The sequence below is a fragment of the Anguilla rostrata genome, chromosome 13 (genome assembly GCF_018555375.3).
Source record: "Anguilla rostrata isolate EN2019 chromosome 13, ASM1855537v3, whole genome shotgun sequence".
Taxonomy (NCBI): Eukaryota; Metazoa; Chordata; class Actinopteri; order Anguilliformes; family Anguillidae; genus Anguilla; species Anguilla rostrata.
Window position 1 is genome coordinate 18,778,060 of NC_057945.1, and position 20,993 is coordinate 18,799,052.

Sequence of the window (20,993 nt, forward strand, 5' to 3'; positions counted from 1 at the left end):
TGTACATGGCTAACTGACTGGGATAATATCTGAGGGGGCGCACCCATCATCCAGATTAATCTTCTCTGGACTCAGGTCATGGTGGTTCCCATTGGCCAGTTTCTGTAACTCCATGATTCTTTACGGACAGGAGGAGTGTGTGAACAGATGTGTGGGGTGGAGGTGCTATTTCTTTCTGCAGGTTGACTTCCACGCTGTTCAAGGCCTTCTCAGTATCCTCTGGGAGTACAGGTTAATCTGAGGAAACAGGATATAGTTTGTACATCAATGCTAGCAGTTTTTTTTCAGGGTAATTTCAACTCTACATTGTGTAACAAATAAAATCACGACTCCTGGGATGAAGTGCTTAATGGCCTGTTCACATCATTGTGTCCATCAATCCATCCTCTATTCCTTATTCCTGGTCAGAGTCGCAGAAGGTGTTGGAGCCTATACATGCATTGGGCGAGAGGCAGGTATACACCTTGGACACTTCGCAGAGCACACACACGTGACACACCATTCACTCACACGCTCATTCCTGGGCGAAATTTAGACTCTCCAATTAACCTAACCTGCATGCCTTTGGACTGTGGGAAGAAACCAGGGTACCCGAAAGGAAACCAATGCAGACACAGGGAAAACATGGAAACTTCACATAGAAAGGACGAACCAATAACTTTTATCTGTGAGGCAACAGTGCCACCCACTGCACCACCGTGGCCCCATCATTGTGTTTTCTTATATTCTGTTTTGTGAAATGAGAAATATCAGAGCCAAATGCAAAGCAAACTCTTCCGTTATTTCTGCTATGTACATGAAAATGCGTCTCTCCCAGAACGACAAACAGATGGGAACATGGAAAGGCTTTTTTTGAGTCAGCTGTTCATGCCTTCATACATAACACACATAATAAACAGCAGGACTAACCATTAATTACAGGCAATTGGGATGGCAGGTATGCCATCCTGCCAAGTTACGGCTTGGTGGGGCAGCATGCCTCAAACCTATGCAGCACAGAGAGTTTGGCATTTTCCAGGGTTTCCGGCAGAAATCAATCATTCTCCCCATTGGACATTTAGCTACATCTACCAATGACATCTCATCTTGAAAGTAGGACAGTCTAAAAACATTGTGGTCACCATGTTGGCTTTGAGTGGAAGGTAGCTTGCTTGCTCACTAATATTTGCCACCAGAAAAATGTTGCTTTTACAGCTGTATTATGTTTGTGGGAAACTAATTTAATTAAGCTAAATGCATTCTCTATCATTTTGAATGCAAACCTGTTACCGTTTCACGGCCCAGAAAGCTAGGTAGACCCTGAAACCTCGATAGGAATTAGCAACCGTTACATGGTGTAGCGAGCTACATAGCCACACTTGTTTCGTTCATTCAGCTGGCTGGCTTTAGCTGTACAACTTCAGTAAATCAGTTACGTGGCTAGCTAGCTTTCTAATTTCAGCTCAGCTCAGTTAAACTGAAAAATCAAACTAGACCTGTCTACTGAAGTGTAGCTAGCTAGCCAGCACTGCCATGTGGCATCAATTAACTCAAAGGTCAAACGTCGCTAGTCAGCTGAACGGTTAACTAGACTAGCCCGCCTACCTCCTTAGCTCTTGCTACCTAGGCCTAGTTGTTCTTCGGGATGTTCATTAGTACAACATCACACCATCTAGCTAGCAACTTTCTGTGCTGTTAACTTATAATTAAAACTAGAAAACGGAACAACAGTTAGCTAGCCCGTGGCATCAAAGTATAGTTGAAAGTTCACTACAGTTAGCAAGCTGCTAGCAGTTTCCACACGCCACGCGTTAACGTTCAGTTTAGAATAGCTAGCTACCTAGCTAGCGAATAATACAGTTGAAACAGGACCGGTGGGGGGTCCCCCTCGGATACGCTGTTAGATCGGGGGGATCTCCTCGGAACCACCGTCGACCTGGGAGAACCCCTTAGAAACCGACGCCTGATCAGTTCGTCACAGACGGGAAAATTCATTACAAACTACCGTTAACTGCTCCCATCAAGGTAAGCTAAGCACCAGATATTATTTTTTTAAATGGAATACACCAGCCAAATGGAAGAGGTTGTCCTGTGTTATGATTCACCACGTTAAAAAACATAATTTTACTGAAATAAAGGCTAGAAATAAGCCCTAAAAGATCAAATCGCTTACTCTTTTTACCCCGCCTCCCCTTTTCAACAATCTTAGGAATGATCGCCATCGTGATATTTTGTGATGTGATAGAAGGAGGAAGTGAGACAGTCAAGTTAACTATAGCTCCTTTTACAATAAAGAATTATCCTATACTTGATGCGCATAAGAAAGTTATTGGGGCAACACTAATGGAAAACGAGTTAAATTCACAAATGATGCTAGCGAGACTAATCGTACGGAAGAGGATTAGGGCCACATGGGAAATTTTTTTTGAGCTCTGACTTTAAAGTCAGAATTCTGAGATTAAAGTCAGAATTCTGACACATCCACTCACATAAACCTTACAAATGTACAATAGACTTAAATCTTATGGCTAGGAGGTGGTTGCAAATTTGAGATATAATTTACAGTTGTGGTGTTTGAAGGAGTGTGTTTGTTTGGCTGTTATTTACACACCTGGAAGAGCTCCAGCAAGGAGACACAACTACAGGAGGCAGTGTATGGAAAATAAATATGGTAATTATTCACTTTTGGACCTATTTCCCTGTTTATTACATCAGTCCCATTGAGTTACATCAGGTGTGATTAACACCTACGCTCGGGTCCCAGTTTCTGTGACACTGTGTGATGTGAGCTCAAGTGAAAGCTTCTGACTTCACACATGTACTCCATACAGTTCTGCACTCTGGACTAATATGAGCTGCCCCAGAGTCTCTTCCTCTCGAGCTTCTGGAAAGGGAAGTTTTAGTTTGTGAGATTGGTTCTAATAAATCTTAGTTCATGTTATATAGGTCAACGGCTGAGTTGGTTTAAATTGTGCCTCTGATTAACGCCTCATCTACACAGGAATGTGATTGATCACAAGAAGTAATGACAGTTGGTTTGCTGACAAAGTATATTGGTGGAATTTGAATGTACACATGAGTGTCCACCTTGTCAGGCTCAAAGTAATTTAAGGTTATGGTCAGTCTCAAAGCATTGTACAGTTATGGCTAGGTTCATAGTACCGTACGGTTATGGTCTGGCTCATAATACCTAAGGCTATGGTCAGGTTCATAGTACTATAAGGCTATGGTCAAGCTCATAGTACCTGTCAGGCTCATGCCTCATAGTACCATAAGGCTATGGTCAGACTCGTGGCAATGTAAGGCTATGGTCAGGCTCATAGCACCTGTCAGGCTGTGGTCAGGCTCATAGTACTGTAAGGCTATGTTGAGGCTCATAGTACTGAAAGGCTATGTTGAGGCTTGTGGTACTGTAAGGCTCTGTTGAGGCTCATAGTACTGTAAGGCTGTGGTCAGGCTCATAGTACTGTAAGATAAGGGTAGTAATACAGGACTAAAGGCAGCTCGGTATGAGAGCCATCTGCAGTCATATTCTCTCATAGTGAAAGATGTGGGGCCCTTTCCTGAGATCATGTGCCAGGCATGTCCGAGGTGCTGTCTCCCTGCTAGAAAGGGTTTTTTTTTTCTGAGACACGACTTCAATATGCATGAAGCAGGGAAGCCAGTTCTTCCTGCAGGTATTAATCTTCTGAGCCTGAGGGTCGGATAGCTAGGGTTGTGCTCCCTTTCATACCTGCACACTCCCAAATGCGACAAATAAGAGAAAAGCCCTGAGTGGTAAAACAGGTCCACTGTGAAGAAGCACATGGTGTTCAGGCGAACACAGAGCCTGTTTCTGTGCCTGACGTCAGTACACAAAGCTGTGCGTTAACAAACTAAATCTGCCAAATTGACACAACAGAGGGCTACCACAGAAACGACCTTGCTCATTTGGCAAACTGTTTTGCTAGTCAATTACGTCAGCACAGTTTAACTCCTCAGCTAGTTTGCATTACACATCCATGCCAATAGAATGGCACATATGCTAAATAGTGTGGCCATGTTCTGTGTAACATACCAGGGAAGAGACATTGCATTCTGTTTTCAAAAAATGTGAAATCATTGACTTAAAATGATTAACCTCAACAAAATAGTGAAGTTTCAAATCTGTTTGCCAGGTATTCCATCGAAAAAGTGCAGCATAGCAAAAAGCAAACATTCCATAGGCATCTGACCTATGATAGCCTTATATAAAAATATCAACCAGCGTATTTACCACCTCATTGCCAAAGAGGGCCATTGTAATAAGTGATATAAGGTGCAATGATGAACCAGAATCAGCAGGAAACAAAATTAGTGACAAATCCTTGGCCAGCATGGTATAGTGTGTCAAGAGTGTGGAGAAGTGATGCTGAATAATAACCATAATCTAATAAAGGCAACATTGTTGCCTCCACCAGTTTCCTTCTAGCATGAAAAGATCAACAGGCTGCATTTCTATAATAAAAACTTAGTTTCAATTCAAGTAATTTTGATAATATCATATATAATATTGAAATTTAAAAGACAAGGATTCATCAAGATCCTAAATACTTATATGATGACACCAACTCTATGGGCTCTTCTTGTAATGAGACAATCTGAACGAAAATAATCTATACGTATGCAACACAAAATAATGTATAAAATATACTTTCTAGCTTATGAGCCCAAAAGTTTATTTGATATTTCTTCTTAAATATTTCTTTAAACGTCTTCTCTTGCGTCAATGGGTGATTTGTAATTCTTGGGGATGAGGAAAAAAAATTATGGCTGAATTTTTATACTCCCTGAGCTATGCCAGAAATGTTGTGTTGCCATGAGCACACACTCTGCTCTTACACGTCATACTGTTTACATTCTGTTTACTCAGTCTGTTCCTGTCGTGGTGATACACTGCACTGAGTCCGAATCCCTGTTAAACTAAACAGCTTAACTCTGTCACTTAAAGCCTGAAAGCCAGCAGATAATAGATTTCCCAGCTCTACTCAACAGCATACAATGAAATCTTCACTGAGCAAGTAGGCACAATATACATAACAACGAGATTAAAACGTGCCCTACTCCAGGGTTACTGAATGGTTATTTAATCGCTATGTCAAGACCCTGAGCTGTGGATTTAAGCTCAGAACTGAGATGAGAGAGAAACTGTTGAGAATGACTTGGGAATACAGTCTGTAAGCGCTGTGATCCGTGGTATGACTCTAAAGGATACGTTCTATAAGAGCGATGTCTGTCTGTCATCCCACTGCTGTGTGAAAGTCAGTGCAATAGCTCAGATGTGAAAAAATCCAAATTGCTGTGACTGTTTTAAACTGGGATACTACAGCCAAAAACAGCATTTTGGAATTTCAGTTTTATGGCTGTCAAACAAATGCGCACAGGTACATGAAATAAATAGAATCTATGTGACACACAGAAAAGCCCATATTTCTATATTTTGATATGCTGCATGTACATACACAGTGGCACCTCTCACAGGTTAGCTGGCACATACAATATTGTTCTAGGCATTTAGGTTAGACAGCAGACAGCAGGGTTATACTTTACACAGCCTTTATATATACAGCCCCATAACGTTTGTGAGAGACTTTTTTTTTCTTGATTTGGCTCTGTATTCCACAATTTTAGATTTGTAAACAAACAATTCATATGTGGTTAAATTGCACATTCTCAGGTTTTATTTAAGGGTATTTTTTATACACTTTCGTTTCACTGTATAGAAATTACAGCACTTTTTAGAGATGGTACCATAATGTTTGGGACACATTAATGTTACCTGTGAGTAGCCTAAATGAAAGTAGTCATGATTAGTACATTGTCGCTTATATTTTGCATGCAATAACTGCTTGAAGTCTGTGAACCATAGACATCACCAGATGCTGAGTATCTTCTCTGGTGATGCTCTACCAGGCCTGTTCTGCTGCTTCTCTTCAGCTCCTACTTTTTTGGTAGCTAGTTGCCTTAAGTTTTCTCTTCAGCATGCGAAACGCATGTTCAGTTGGATTCAGACCAGGAGAATGACTTCAAGTGAAGAATTTTCAAGTTTTTGGCTTTGAAAAACTCCTTTACCAGTATGTTCAGGATCGTCATCTTGCTGTAGGATTAAGTGCTGTCCAAAGAGTTTGGAGGCATTTGCTTGAATTTGAGCAAATAAGACACTCCTGTACCCGGAACTCATTCTGCTGCTGCTATCAGCAGTTGCATCATAGATGAAGACAAGTGAGCCAGTACCTGTAGCAGCCACACATGTCCAAACCAGAACACTCCCACCACCACGGTTCACAGATAAGGGAGGGTGCATGCTTTCGATCTTGGGCAGTTCCTTTTGGCCTCCACACTTTGTTCTGCCATCACTCTGATACAAGTTAATCTTGGTCTCGTCTGTCCACAAGCCCCCTTTCCAGAACTTTTCAGGCTCTTTTAGGTACTTCTACTTAACATACTGTAACCTGGCCATCCTGTTTTTGCGGGTAATCAGTAGTTTGCATCTTGCAGTATAGCTTCTGAAGTGAAGTATTCTGCTGACAGTAATCACTGGAAAATCCATGCCTACCTCACTATCAGTGATCTTTCAGACAGGTGTTTGGGGTTTTTTCCTTCATTATGCTGAGAATTCTTTGACTGTAGGGGTCTTCCTTCAACTACAAGGCCCTGTGCAATTACTGAGTTCACCATTGCTCTCTTTCTTCTTAATGATGTCCCAAAGTGTTAAGGTTTGGCCAGTGTCTCGAACAGTTTTTCTTATTTCACAGCCTCGTAATGGCTTCCTTGACTTTCATTGGCATACCTCTTCATGTTGACAAACATCAATGGCAGACAACAAAGGCAACCAAAAGCCAAAAATCAAAACTGAAAGCCCTCTTTTACCTGCACCAAGGAAGCCATTGAACACACATGACTAATCAGAAACAACTGTGAAGCCATTTGTCCCAAACCTTATGGTTCCCTGAAATTAGGAACTATGTATAAAAAGTGCTTTAATTTCTACACGGTGAACCAAAATGTATAAAAACTCCCTTTAATAAAAGCTGAGACTTTAACCACATGTGAATTGTTCAATTAAAATCTGAAATTGTGAAGTACAGAGGCAAATCAAGAAAAAAGTTCTTTGTCCCAAACATCACTATATATGTATATAGGCTATAGTGTACAGTATATATAACACGCAGTACACACACACTACACCTGTGCACACACTTGCCATATGTGTGCGTGTATGTGTGTGTTTGTATGCATACCTGTGTGTAAAAAGTAAAATACGTAGTACAGTTTGTATTTAAAAAGAGAAAGTATGTTCATACAGAAGGAATACTAAAAATCTTTTAAGTCATTCAGTTTATTTTGAGAATAATGTATCAGCTGGAGGACAGGAGTTCTGTGGCTCTGTTTAAGTGAAGCTGTACAACCGTTTCCTCCCTCTCACCAAGCTCCTGTCTGATGCAAGACTCCCTCCCTATTGACAGATCCTCTCCACGCTTAGCATGTCAAGTTTGCCAAAGGCGGAGGACACAAGAACTTTCCTCTTTTGTGCTACTCACTCCGATCTGATCCAGCTGGTCCCTGGTCAGGGGCTCTTTCCTCTGCTAACTTATTTTCCACAGAAAATCCTGGGTGAAACCAAACAGCTCCTGCCTGAACGGTTGCCGTGCTGACATCCAGCTAGTTCGTCAGTGAGGTTTTTTTTCCCCCCTTAAACGCCTTAGGACTCAGTCAGACCGGCTGGGAGTGAGGCTTAGTCATAATGCTAGAGTACTTAGTGAATAGAGCGGGGAGGGAGAGAGAGGGAGAGCCAGTGAAAAGGAACACCCATATTTAACCCTTGTTCTACCCCTGTTTAACATGCGTGCACTTTGCTGTCGGTTGCTGAAGCATTAATGAGGGTATATTTCCTCAGATCACCTCGCACCAGGTCAAGTGGAAACAATCACATTAAGACAAAGTTCCTGCACTCAAGAAAAAAACAGTCTCAAGAAATCCTGATAGATCTCAAGAAAGGAAATAATATGGCCGGTATAAAGCAGGATGTGAAATGTAAAAAAAAAAAAAAAAAAAGGTTAGACTTTGAGGAATACGTGCAGGAGCGGTGTACCCATAAGGTTAGCCTGAGAGATGTTAATTAGCTTATGAGATAAGTGCTTTTTTAAGGTTGCTCACGCGCACAGCACACAGCACTTAAGACCACTAACTGAAGACAGTAACGCTTTTCATGCAGACAGAGCAGCACCTCATATCACAGGACCCTGATTGGAGGAGCCAACGGGGCATGTCTGAAGACCATCACATATACTATATTTTGGCACTGACAAAATCTGACCCAGGGAACATCTTGAGATGATACAAGTTTTAAGAGATCCACGTATGAGAAGCATGCATGTATTACATAATAATGACTGTTTCAGTGCAGTTGTATTCAAAGGTTTATGCATGTAAATACCAAAAGCTATATATTTCTATCAACTGTGTGTACATTCTCTTTTATTATTACCAATGCGGAAGAGTGAGCATTATGCTGAAATGTAGCACCATGAGTGTAAAACTCAAAGCAGAATAGCATAATGCTAAGTCATTCTCCAATACCATGAGCCCACAGAAAGGATCACAGTAGCATAATGATAGGCCATTCTCTGAGTTTATGCAGAATGATCGCTGTGGCAGGCAGTTGCACAAACAGAAAATGGGCCAGTACATTATGTTTGTACACTTGTACTGCTGTAAACATACATTCCCTGGAAGACATTTTCTTAAAAAGATTAAAGAAACACCGGTGTTTTCATGGCTAGCATTGATTTCTGTGGAATTGACTTAGCTCCAATATTAACAGTGTAAGAACAAGTCTAATTCAATACCTCACTGAATATGCTGCAACATATTAAATGTGCTGCCTGGGTCCTAACTAAAACCTGGAAAGTGTAAGCTTCCCATTCTGGCCAGTTTACACTGGCCACCTGTTCATCTGTGAATTCTTCTTTTAGTGTATAAGTCTTTAAATGCTGGGCCTGCCTATCTGCATGGCTTCATTTCAGTCCCCAATCCTTCTCGCACACTCAGATTTGGCAAGTCCTCACTTCTCAACCTGCCCACAGCATGGCTGCATACAATAGTGCCTTCAGCTCTTTGGGTCCACACCTCTGGAATGCTCTACAGATCATTTAAGGTCGTCTGATTCCATTGGACCTTCAGGTCAGCCCTGAAAACGTTACACAGCATCACAAGTTAAGCAGAGAGTTGGGGAATCTAAAGAATGTTACGGGAGCCAGGAAACGATGCTCCCATTCACCAGGCAAAGCACAAGATACAGTGCGGTTAAACTGAATGTGGGCCTGAGGCCTTTTCTCAATGAAAGACCACCGTTTGGCTGGAAGGAAACAGCTTAGTACTGAATGTAGGGCCACAGTTAGTTCACTCACAATTATTATCTAACTAAGCGATCCAGCAAACTTGCCAAATACAGCATCATCATGATACAGCATTAGCTAACAACAGGCTATTACTGTAGATAATCAACAGCAGGTGCCCCAATGTTTGTGGGTGCATATTTACTCCTACTGTGGGCAATGGTGGCTATATATCTCTAGCAAGCAATTGCTTAAAAGTTGAGATGTCCAGATGAGATTTAGAAATCCCTCACAAGTCACAAAACTCTCCTCTCTACATCAAATAGCATCACAACTATCTGAATATCGTGATTCTCTAGCAATTTCATGCATTATCATTTTATCTTTTAATTTAATTTTGTGATTGTGCAGACTCAAATACTTTCTCTGGATAAAAGGAAAAAATACTGTGCTGGTACAGTAGGCATTAATAGGTATCAACAGATTTACTGTATGTGAACATGAAAAACATGTATATTCCTTAAACAAAACAAATAACATCCTCTAAAATTCAAAGGCTGCATAAGCAACACAAACCAGTTAGAATGTAGCATTTTACATTTAGATCATGCCGGGTTTTCTTCATTCACACTCAATTTCACATCATTACTTTTTGCACGCTATACTGTCCTTGTGGATTATTTCTCTGATTTGGTCTCAAAACAACTGTGCAGTTCTGCTCTTTGATCACAAAGTGTTGTAGTCATGACAATACTCACTATTAACAGCACTGCTATGGGACCAGTTAGGTAAATAACACTGATTTCTTTACATGGGTAGAGGATGCTGTTAATTCATACCAGTAACTGCAGTGCAGTAAAACAACAGGAAGTTTTATCAGTTTGATACAACTGCTGAAAGAGATAGGAGTAGATAATATACCCACTCTTAAAGGCATAAACTAGTTGTTTGGGTAGTTCAACACAACTTGAAATGAATATAAAAATGTATTATTAAATATATAAATCTGCATGTCAGGATATTGCAGATGCCTTTACGCAGAGTGACCTTATCCAAAGCAACACAGAGATTACTTTAGTAGCACCAATCACGTGCAAGTTTGTATAACACACACAAAGTGTTCTGCAATCGGTGTGCAAAGATTCAATGTATCTATTCTGACAAGAGATAATGTCAACATTTGTGGGCTGCATATTTTACCGTGCTGCAAATATTAGTTTTTGTAACTAATATTTCAGCATGAACATTTTCTTTATTCACTTAATTCCTTATTTTTATTTGATGACTTCCAAAACTCAGGTGAAGATGCCAAATTGGTAGACAGAAGTTTGTGAAGTTAGTCTAACATGGCAAACATAAATATAAGAATAAATCATTGAAATAATATTGGATGCATCGCTTGCTTTGTCAGACACTAACGCAGAAGCAATGACACTAAGTTCTGGCTCTGAACTGCCTTGGTAGAGTGAGTTATTGTGCCAAATCAATGTGTCCGGAGCTTTTGTTCTTCACCAACATACAAGATCACACAAGTGACCGGTGGGATGTGACCATATGCCTGTGGTGGAAGGTCTGCACAATCAATTGCGCTCTCACAAATCAGTGTGCAACTATTTCCTGTAGGATATGACATTATTTTACTCTCTGAAATGGCGTCTCCTATTGGGATGGTGAAACAGGGAGGCTGGAAGCATCCTTACGAAAACAGCAGTAGATAGAACGGGAGTTGGATGTAAGGAGAGGTCAGAGAAAGCAGCCACTCATTTCTCCCGCCTTTAGGGCAAAACCTGACTCTAGTCAGATAAGAGAATATGTGGCTATACACACCCTACACTCACTTATCTCACAACCAGCTCTATGGCATTCTTTCCATTGAGTGGGAACAGTACTGCATGAATGAGACTGTAGTGTCTGTTGTCAACTTCACAGCAGAAGTTGTGACATCAGAAGAATGTTTTTTGAAAGTGGCACCTTCCCAATCTGGTGCGATTTGTTTGTAGTTCTTGCTTCTGCAGTAAGTGTCTGTATAAATCCTTTAGGTGCCCGGGGGAATGTGCCACACGTAACCCACTCCGTGAGAGCGGGTGCCAAGCGCCTGGCTGGGACACAGAGGAGTTACTGTAACTCCAGTGTTGCCAGAGCTTCCCCTGCGATATTTCTCAAAAACCCCTCGTCCTTGATTTATTTCCATATAGGTTTTTCCCTGTCATACATTCTTTTTAAAAACCTAATTCTACTATTGACTGCCATATCATTTTCATCCGGAAATGTCTCCATGTTTTTTTATTTATTTGGAAAACCACCCTGTGTGAGAGTGAAAAGTGACTCTCTGGCAACCCTGTATCTGTCCCCTCAGTCACTTCTCTCGCATTGTATTTTTCATTTAGTTTTTGTACAGATAAAAAAGGCCCAAAGTTTGACGTCTCTTATTCAAGGGGAACTCGGCTAAGAGCACATACATACACAACCACAAGAGTAAGCACGGTGGTATTAAAGATGACAGTGCCTGAGAAAGTTAGAGAAGCTCATGAGGTGCTGCTGAGCTGCACCATGGCGTACTGTCAGATGTCTCATCTGGCCGCGTGGCACTAGAATGAACAGAGACATAAAGAACACGCTGGCTTACCCCTCAGCCTAGGACCGCCCAGCGATGCTTCCTGCCGCCTGTCTTCTCCCTTTTTCTTTTAGTTTTTTCCTCCTGAATGGTGGTGAGGTTGGAATATGGGCCAGATCAGTCAGGTCAATGGTGGACTGAGGACAAAGGGAAGGAAGAAAAGCGCGCACATGTGGCAGGCAGGAAAAGGGCAGGGCATTCAAATGAGGAGATCGTATTGCATGACGTCACACACGCAAACACACACGCACACACGCACGCACACACACACACTAACACTCACACACATGAGTCAGTCCCAGCCATAAAAAATGGAAATGAGTCAGATAAGCCTCACTGGAACTGGTGGGGCTGTGACACACTGAAACAGACTGGGGCTATGCAGTTCAGCGTACAGCACACTGAAACAGACTGGGGCTATGCAGTTCAGCGTACAGCACACTGAAACAGACTGGGGCTATGCAGTTCAGCGTACAGCACACTGAAACAGACTGGGGCTATGCAGTTCAGCGTACAGCACACTGAAACAGACTGGGGCTATGCAGTTCAGCGTACAGCACACTGAAACAGACTGGGGCTATGCAGTTCAGCGTACAGCACACTGAAACAGACTGGGGCTATGCAGTTCAGCGTACAGCACACTGAAACAGACTGGGGCTATGCAGTTCAGCGTACAGCACACTGAAACAGACTGGGGCTATGCAGTTCAGCGTACAGCACCACTTGGCGCTGTCGCACTGAAATATGCTGTATTTTCCCCTGTGAGGTGGCCTCTGGGGTTCCCACACAAAACTGCAAGTAATCCGAATGAATGGATCTTTTATGAAGTCCCCATCGGTGAAGGAAATCTGAGAGTCCCAATGGTAACCATCATGGCAGAACTCCATAATTCGCATAATTCTCTTCACTGGCTCAATTTTGTTATTCAGCCACTGAGTCCTTGCCCTAGTAAACTCTCACATAATCACCTCTGACTTAAGTGACCTACCAGGTTATCAAACTTGCTCATTTATGTTAATGTGAATTTCTAATGGAGAATGACAGCCTGGTGAAGTGGCGACTGTTTTTACACAACTGCAATACGTGACCAGTCTGTCCATAGTTGAGCCTTTAGTGCTGTTAACATCAAACAAGGAATCCCGATGTGCCCAATTTCTGGACAATGCACCAATTCACTTACACATAAACTGTAACTATATTATGACAGCTTACATTCTGTTGCCTGTTCATTGCAATTGATGTAGCAGTGTTTCCTGTGGAATTGATCTCTTGGTGTGGTGGTGGGTGTCCGAAGAGGGGGGGGGGGGGGGGGGTAGGGGGTGTAGCAAAGGCAAAAAAGTTTAAGACTATGAAAACATAACCTCTTGAGACTTCTTAAATGTTTTTTTTATATCTAAATCTATCTTATAGCTCTGACGAGCTCTTGATACAAGGAATAACAGTTTGCAAGAGCTAAAAAGTAGTTTTAGTTGTACTTTAAAACCATAAAAGGTTTGTTAACCCTTGTATTGTTTGCAAATATTGAAGCAAAATAGGCCTGTATTTTGAGTTATGGTGGGATGAGAACAATTAAAAGAGCACATTGTCCATCTAGAAGTTCTATCTTCAAGAATAGAGGACTATATAACCAAAATTGATACTCAAGAAAAGTTACATATTGCACTTTAAAAGGGACACTTCTGCTAAGTTAACTCAATTACCATGACAAAATAGTACTTAGTTAGAATGTTTTATCTTTTTATTTAACAATATAATTTGAGCTGGGTCCACATTCAAAGCCCTCTCTCTCTGTCTCTCTAACACTCAATGACAGAGTTTACATGCATTGCCCATGCAAAAAAACCTTGCTGGTTTTTTCTTCATTGATTTTACACAAACACTGCTACCTGCTGGCTACAAGGAGATTTCTTCCTTGGTTTTTTGGCTGGCCAGACATATTGAATTGACAAATAATACTCTCCACTTTTCATGACAATGTGGCACACTGTACTCTTCATGGTAAGATCACTCCCGATATTTTTTTAACTTGGCTACATACCATTCAGATGGAAAAAAAAACTTTGCAATTACCACCATTCCCTAAATTAGTGGTTCTCAAACTCGGTCCTGGGGTACCACTGTGTATGCTGGTTTACATTCCAACCACAATTGCAATCCCCATATTTTAACAATCTGTTGTTTTCTTAATGAGGTGCTTTTCATGTTTATAGGGATTGTTTACCTTCTCAAGGTAAACAATTATATCAGAAATAAAGTCCCTTCTTCACATTGCGCTTGTTCTGCATTGGAAACAATTACATAAAAAGAGGTAACATTTTTGGTAAATGGTAAATGGACTATGGTGAATAAACAAGCTCCTAATTAGGTTGATGAACACGTATTTAAGTTAAGTTAAATTTATTAAAACAATGCAGGTGTTGCTTGTTATTATTTGCTTTGTCTGTGAATTCTTCATCATCTACCAAATGGTTAGCTTTAATGTCTGTATGTCCACACTTTCACCACACTTTTATTGATTCACCTCAGTCTTTAATTTGATCAGTTAAAACATTTTTGACTTCATGTAATCATTTGCAATATACTACAGGGGTTAGCTAGCCATCGACATGCATTGCTATGTTTCGTGGAATTAGTTTCTATAAGTTTGAAAAGAACAACGCAAAATTCAAATTCAAAGCTTCATATTTATTTGAATTAACTTTATATGTGAAACAAATAAAAGACATGGACAGAATTGGCATTGCAATTAAGTCTACATTTGAGTCCGTATAGTTGGGCTAAACCCTCCCTAGCTTCACAGAAGCTGAAGACATGGTCCATATACCAGCACTGTGCATTTAAAAAGCTGGGCGTTTGTGGTAGTGAATCCAGCTCCAGCTACCTGCCCTTATCCACCCAGGTGAAGAAGTTGCAGCGGGCCTGGGGGTTGGAGGCATGGCCCTGGGGGCGGCAACAGACGAAGAAGCGCCGGCCCATGTTGGGCCCTGCCTTCCTGACGGTCCTGAGCACACAGGGCTCCTGGTGCACCTTGCAGAGGGGTGGCTGCGGCGGGCCATGCAACACTGCCTTCCAGAACCCCAAAGGGCAGGCCCCCCTGGGACAGGGTTCAACCCCACCCTTGCCTTCCACAGCCCCACCCTCTCCTTCAACAGCTCCACCCTCTCCTTCCATAGCCCCGCCCTCTCCTTCAACAGCCCCACCCTCTCTTTCCATAGCCCCGCCCTCTCCTTCCACAGATCCCCTCACTGTGATATCAGGAGGCGGCGAGAGCCCCCCTTGTACCCGTGCCCTCCCTTCACTGTGCTGTGTGCCCGTGTCCTCAGACCCGTCCTGCCCCTTCACAAAACAGCTGCGAGACCCTTGGCTGGCTGCGGGCTTGAAGAAGGCCAGCAGGTTCCCCTGAGGTTTTGGTGGGTTATGGGTTTTGATCCTCTTGCCCCTGGGGGCAGGAGTCTCCTTTGTGGGACCCCTCTTCCTGCCGGCCACGTTCCCAATTCTGGCGGCGCTCCCAGCGTCGGCCGGCGGACGGAGGTTCTCCCGGATCTCCCCCAGCTCCTGCGAGCCGGGCAGGGCGTCCTGTTCCTGTGGACCCACCTGGACCAGGAAGCGCGAGAGCTTCTGCTGCCTTCCGGCAAACTCGGGCATGAAGCGTGTGCACAGCGGGGGGCAGCGGGGGCTCTGCAGCGGGGAGCAGCACAGGCGCCCCTGCACCGGACAGTGATCCGACCCCTCCACGTCCGGCATGATGTCCGCAGACAGGAAGTGCTCCTCAGCCAACGGCCGGTCGGCGAAAATGTAATCGATGCGCGTGCCGTAGTTGGTCTGCCGGGCGCCGGTGAGGGTGGACCAGCAGGTGAAGGCGTTGGGGCGGGTCGGGTGGAAATGGCGAAATGTGTCAACGAACTTTCCACCACCACAGCCACCAGGCTCCTGGGACTCTGGCCCCACATCTCTGTCGCCCTCCTCCTTCTCAAGCCCCTCCCCTTCAGCCTTCCCAAACAGGAAGTTGTTCAGCCACTTTCTGCCAGGATTATCCTCAAAACTTTCCTGTAAAAAAAGAAAATGTAACTATTAGCCATTACTGTTCTTAATAAATATTTGTAATATAATGTAATGCAACTGAGAGTGGCGTGTGATTCTCACAGCGGTGAACACACGCACCAGGTCATCGGGGTCGCAGTGGTCAATGGGCCTGTGGGAAGTGTTCACATCTCCCAGGACGATCACATGGCTGGGAGCACGGCACAGACACAAAGCAGCATTGATCAGTCCAACACACAGTGCATAAACCCATCCCAAGCCAAGCCCTGTCACCTCCATCAAATCAAAAACAAATACACTATGCTTCATTTGCTCTGCTAAAGCAGAAAATACCAAAAAGGAATTAACAATAAATAAATAAATACAAAATAACTGATCTGCAAGAACTGATCCCCAAATAGATTTGCCCCAGCCAAAAAAGATTTTTTTGTATGTAGTTGTTTTATTTCCTCCGTCAACAGTCTATATTTTACCACAATGCAGATGCAGTTCAAAATTAAAATGCACATGTGCAACAAAATTTCACCGTAATTTAGCATAGAATTAAAGGTTTTCTTTATATCATAAAAAATTAATCCATGAGATTGTTATTACTATTGACAGCTTAGCTCTCATGTCTGGTAATAGCGTTCACTGAACCGAGTTGGACGGCTGAACACGTTATAGGTTTTTAATTCAGTATTCTTTTTCCCTGAAGACTGCTTTACCGTCCAAGCAATTTAAAGGCCAGTTCAGACCAAAGTTTTGCAATGTGCTGGTAACTCTTTGCAAAACTCATGGTTTGCAACATTCTAAAACTGACCTGTTCACATCAAAGCAATGAATCTATCTACTTCCTTGTTCATAGTTAGGCTACTTCCTTGTTGGTTGCAATACTCATCTGGTAAATATTTATGGCAATATAGTGACAGTGGATGAAAGTAGTAGTGACTGTGTACAGTACCACTAATAAAGAACCAGTACTTGGATGCCTCAGCACCCAGCACACGGAACATATGCACAACTGTGCAAGGACCATGATTTCCCTAGAGTTAAGATGTTTCATCATTTCACTGAGCAGTATGCGCACCAAAGAGCTGGTGTCACTGTTGATTCGGGACGAAACTACTTTATACCTCACGCTCTTTAGTTAACTATCTCAGTGATTTTTTTAAATGCATGTTGTCGCCAGTGCAAACGCTACCCGTTCAGGACCCTCTCCTGTCACTCCGGCCACAAATAAATTTCTAGTGAAACACCACAAACAATCCTTTTTGAGGAAAAGAAGTTAATATTTAACAGTTCAGTATTCTCCTCCTACCTCCTGTCAGTAAGGCCTCAGCTCTGTTCTGGAGCATTCTGTAGAACTGCAGTTTGAAGAGCTTCCTGTCAGGCTTCTCTGGGTCCGCCCGTGGGCAGTACACATTGAGCACGGTAAGGGTTTTCTCCTGGTTCTGACACCTGTGCCGAGCACACAGACAAGGTGAGACAGGAACAAGCAGCAGCCATTTAAAACTCCCCCTTGGCAAGTCATTAGCACAGGATTCAACTCCAGACCCAGACCATTGAGCACACAAACACACACGAATGGAGAGTTTCAGCAACACGCAACACAACACCCCTGTTTATAAGCAGTTATTGCCTGGAAATGAGTGGCAGGATAAAGCCATTAAATGGGTTATACAGATGAAACTAAAATATGCAGGGACGTCAATCCATAAACTATTTTCACACCTAGTCATTGAGTTTAGAGCAAACAGCTTACTCTGCTTGTTCAAATATTAGCCATAGCTAATGGGGGGGGGGGGGGGCTTCTGACAGAGCTACATGTACAAACCGTCAGAACTCAGAAACCACTTACATCACTTTGTGCTGTGTGATGACAGCTCTTCCTTCATTATCCAGCATCTGCAGCTCCTCCATAGAAAACTGGCTCTGGTCACCATAGCACCCAACACTCCCATCATGACTGGTCAGCAGGCCTGTCAGTCCCTCTTCTGCAGCAAAGGGTGCAACCCTGTCTTTGCAGAAAGTAGCTACCCCTATTTGTTTGAAAAATTGAAACAAATTAGTAGTCGTGCTTCTGTGCATCTAAAAAATCACTTCTTTCCGGGGAACTGGCATTGCATGTGACTTCTGAAAAGTAAAGGTAAACAGAGTGGCAGCCATCTAGCTAGTTATAGTATTCAGTGCCCTACCTCACCTGAGTAACCGCTTCGTCCTCGGCTGAAGCTGAAATAAGAATTGTAACCGTCCACAACCGCAGTTCTCTCGTCCAGCAGGTCCCCTTTCACGTTCACAAGAGAAAAAATGACCGTGCGATGTGCAAGCCATCAACACAACACAGACAGTGAAATAAAATGGGACATACTGAATGGAATGCAATCAAGTTGGCCATTTACAAATAACAATAAACAACCCTAGATAAACAGGGAGCTATATATTTGACATCATGCACGCTGCGGTTCCTTACTTGTCACTTTTGTCTCCTGAAAACAAATTATATCAGCGTCGAGCAAATCCAATGCTTTCTTAATTCCGCCTTTGAAAGTTCTTATGCCGTTTATGTTCCAAGTGACAATCTTCATGTTTTCATTGAATAGGATCTCCGATTCAGAAACTGAAGACAAGCTGTTTTTGAGGATGAATCACAGAATTTTTCTGCGGAACAGCTTTCACAATAGGCCCATGCAGCGCGCTCACTGGACCGGGCGTTCACGCGAGATTTACAGAAGAAGCGGAAGAAAAATCCAGCCCCAGACATGCGCAGTACGTAGGTTTATTCGAAGTCGCACTTAGTAGTGGCAGTCTATGGTTCTGTCACTCTTGGTCGCGATGGAGGAGAGGAGACACGGACTTTTCTCAGCTGTTTTCCCGTAAAAAGTAGCAATCACAGCTAATTAGCTTACAGGATTTCAGCTACAATGACATCAATGATATGAACTAATATGTAACAACTATTGTAAATTGTAACAATATCTTAACATATAAATAAACTATAAACTATAGACAGAGATTTGTGAACGTGTGGAACAGCTCATCTGATCATGTAGTAGAGGCAGAGACCATTGGGCTATACAGGTCCAGACTTGACTCCAGGCACGGGTCCAGGCTGGATACTCTCTAGGCTGTAGGCAAATGACAAGCCAGGATGGACTGCTCTTGTCACTCTGTATTACTCGGTGTCTATTCTAATCACAGAGAGCATCAGGACTTCATTACCATTACTGAGGATGGATGAGTCCAAAGAGAGTGGCAAGAGCCAATCAATGGCCCAGATATGGGTACAATGCAGAAGGATGCTACATCTATGGTTATGTTGACTGGTCTGGCTGGTCCGATTGGATGTCACAGACAGCGGCTGAGGTTTGAGTGATGCTTGGGCCAGTGGTGAGGATAACAGGTGTGGTTGCCCCCAGTGAGCATGATTGTGCCTACTAATCGCCACAGTTTCATCTGCACTTGGTATATGTGCCTACTGTCCAATGCCACAGGGGGGCAGTCACAATGCAATCCTGGCAGAAAATGTAGGACACATCATTCAGAGCCCTAGGGGGGGCTGGAGAGTTTTGAATTATTGGAATGATAGGAATGAATGTCCACTTGCTGTTAGCAATGCAGTTTTTGTCTCACTGAGTGATGTGGTCATACAGTTCAACAGTCCTATTGAAGAATATGTCAAAGCACTTGTCAGGCTGTGTGCATGCTTTTCAGTTTGGGCTTAGTGAAGCTTTTGGGGGTGGCCAAATTTTTATTTTTATTTTTTTTCTGATGCCCAAATCTTTGATGTTACCATAAAGTCAGACAGGGATCATACTTCAGCTGGGGTTAAAAATATGGCTTGCTGTTTCTTCATAATTTGTATGAGTGCAGTCATGTAGGATTAAAAGGAATTATCCTTCATATGGATGTAAAGTAAGAGAAAATAAATTGGTTTGCTTAATTTCTTTTTGGAATAGCCTTGCAGTTTTTGAAATAATTAAGTAAACCTTAAGAAGACCCTTGCACTCTCGTAAAGCCACATGAAACCCTGTAATGTACTCTTTCTGTTTAAAGCCCTCCCTTTACCTGCAAAAGCCCCTACCCTTTAAAGACCTCAGCACTACCTTTAAGGAGCCACGCCATGGGGCACGCAGCTGTTTGAAAGCATCTGTATCTTTTTGATGCTCTCTGATTCCTTTTTGAACCAAGGTGTCACTTGCCTTTTGTGCCCTTTGGCTAGTAGAAAGCACTTTTTGCACTTTAGTTTCTTGCCAAACATGTAATAGCAATACAAATGGAAAAATAGGATGTTTTCCTGGCAGATAAGACTGGGGCAATGATCAGTATTCTTCCCTACAACGCTTTCCTGGATCCTGGCTATCAAAAGAAGTATGCTCACTCTGTTCAGCATTAAGTCATCAGAGACAAGAAACATGTGACGGTCAGGTGGCCCCGGCTTCATATCTCACAGTTTCCCTTTTATGAAGCTTTTGGCTTGACTGTGTTGTACTTCTTGTGTGTTTGTGTGCTATTTGTCTATTGTGTATGTGTATCTGTGTAGTACAAAATTTGAAAATCTGAGTGTGAGTCAGTATTTTCTATGATGAAAGAAAGGTTACAAGATACAAGCTGTTAATAGATTTTTTATTGGTCTTTTATTAATTACCTCGTATGTTTTTCATAACAAACAGAACAGGCACACATGACTATCATAAGAACACCATAAGCTCATTACTGTTATTGTTGATACCCAGCAGTAAAAACCATCTGTAAACGATTAGAAGGCTATACTGTAAAATATTTGGTGTTTTTTTATTATATAGTAAAAATGCCTTTACTGAATTTGTAGGGTTACTTTTATTTAACTTTAATAAAACTTCAATAAAAGTCACCCTACAAATTCAGCAAAGGCAAGCCTTTTAAAAAGTGTTTTTAAGAGAGCTCCAAAGAGGTCAATCTAGGGGCCCTAAGAGTTAAGGCCCGGTCACCCTGCCTTATCTGAGGATCTTAAATTGCGCTGCGGTATGGGGTTAAAATCTAAT

At 42.5% G+C, this 20,993-nt stretch overlaps 2 protein-coding genes across 3 annotated transcripts in view; both read right to left on the minus strand.

Annotated features, from left to right (window-relative positions):
* The window catches only part of LOC135237141 (sodium-coupled neutral amino acid transporter 3-like), a 29,066-nt gene extending 16,945 nt beyond the window's left edge, over positions 1-12,121 (minus strand). Inside the window, exons 1-2 of one of the 2 annotated variants that reach the window (XM_064303941.1) lie at positions 7,539-7,740; positions 44-237 (exon numbers count right to left, since the gene is read on the minus strand). In XM_064303941.1, coding sequence (XP_064160011.1) covers positions 44-114 — 71 coding nt within the window. In that variant the 5' untranslated portion in view covers positions 115-237; positions 7,539-7,740. Of the gene's footprint in view, positions 1-43; positions 238-7,538; positions 7,741-11,961 lie in introns of those variants that run through there. The other variant, XM_064303940.1, reaches the window with a different exon arrangement.
* Positions 12,122-14,613: 2,492 nt separating this feature from the next.
* apex2 (APEX nuclease (apurinic/apyrimidinic endonuclease) 2) lies at positions 14,614-18,701 on the minus strand. The gene is made up of 6 exons (XM_064303942.1): positions 18,443-18,701; positions 18,173-18,256; positions 17,831-18,011; positions 17,290-17,430; positions 16,111-16,183; positions 14,614-15,996 (listed from the first exon to the last, which is right to left on the minus strand). The coding sequence occupies exons 1-6, from the start codon at positions 18,555-18,557 to the stop codon at positions 14,827-14,829; spliced, it is 1,764 nt and encodes a 587-aa protein (XP_064160012.1). The 5' UTR covers positions 18,558-18,701; the 3' UTR covers positions 14,614-14,826.
* Positions 18,702-20,993: the final 2,292 nt, after the last annotated feature.

Excerpts from the sequence above, each read along its gene's own strand:
- apex2 (XM_064303942.1), bottom strand. The coding sequence starts at position 18,557 with ATGAAGATTGTCACTTGGAACATAAACGGCATAAGAACTTTCAAAGGC. Across the intron at positions 18,257-18,442 it reads TCAGGAGACAAAAGTGACAA|GGGACCTGCTGGACGAGAGA; the intron begins GTAAGGAACCGC and ends TGAACGTGAAAG. Across the intron at positions 18,012-18,172 it reads AGGACGAAGCGGTTACTCAG|GGGTAGCTACTTTCTGCAAA; the intron begins GTGAGGTAGGGC and ends TCAAACAAATAG.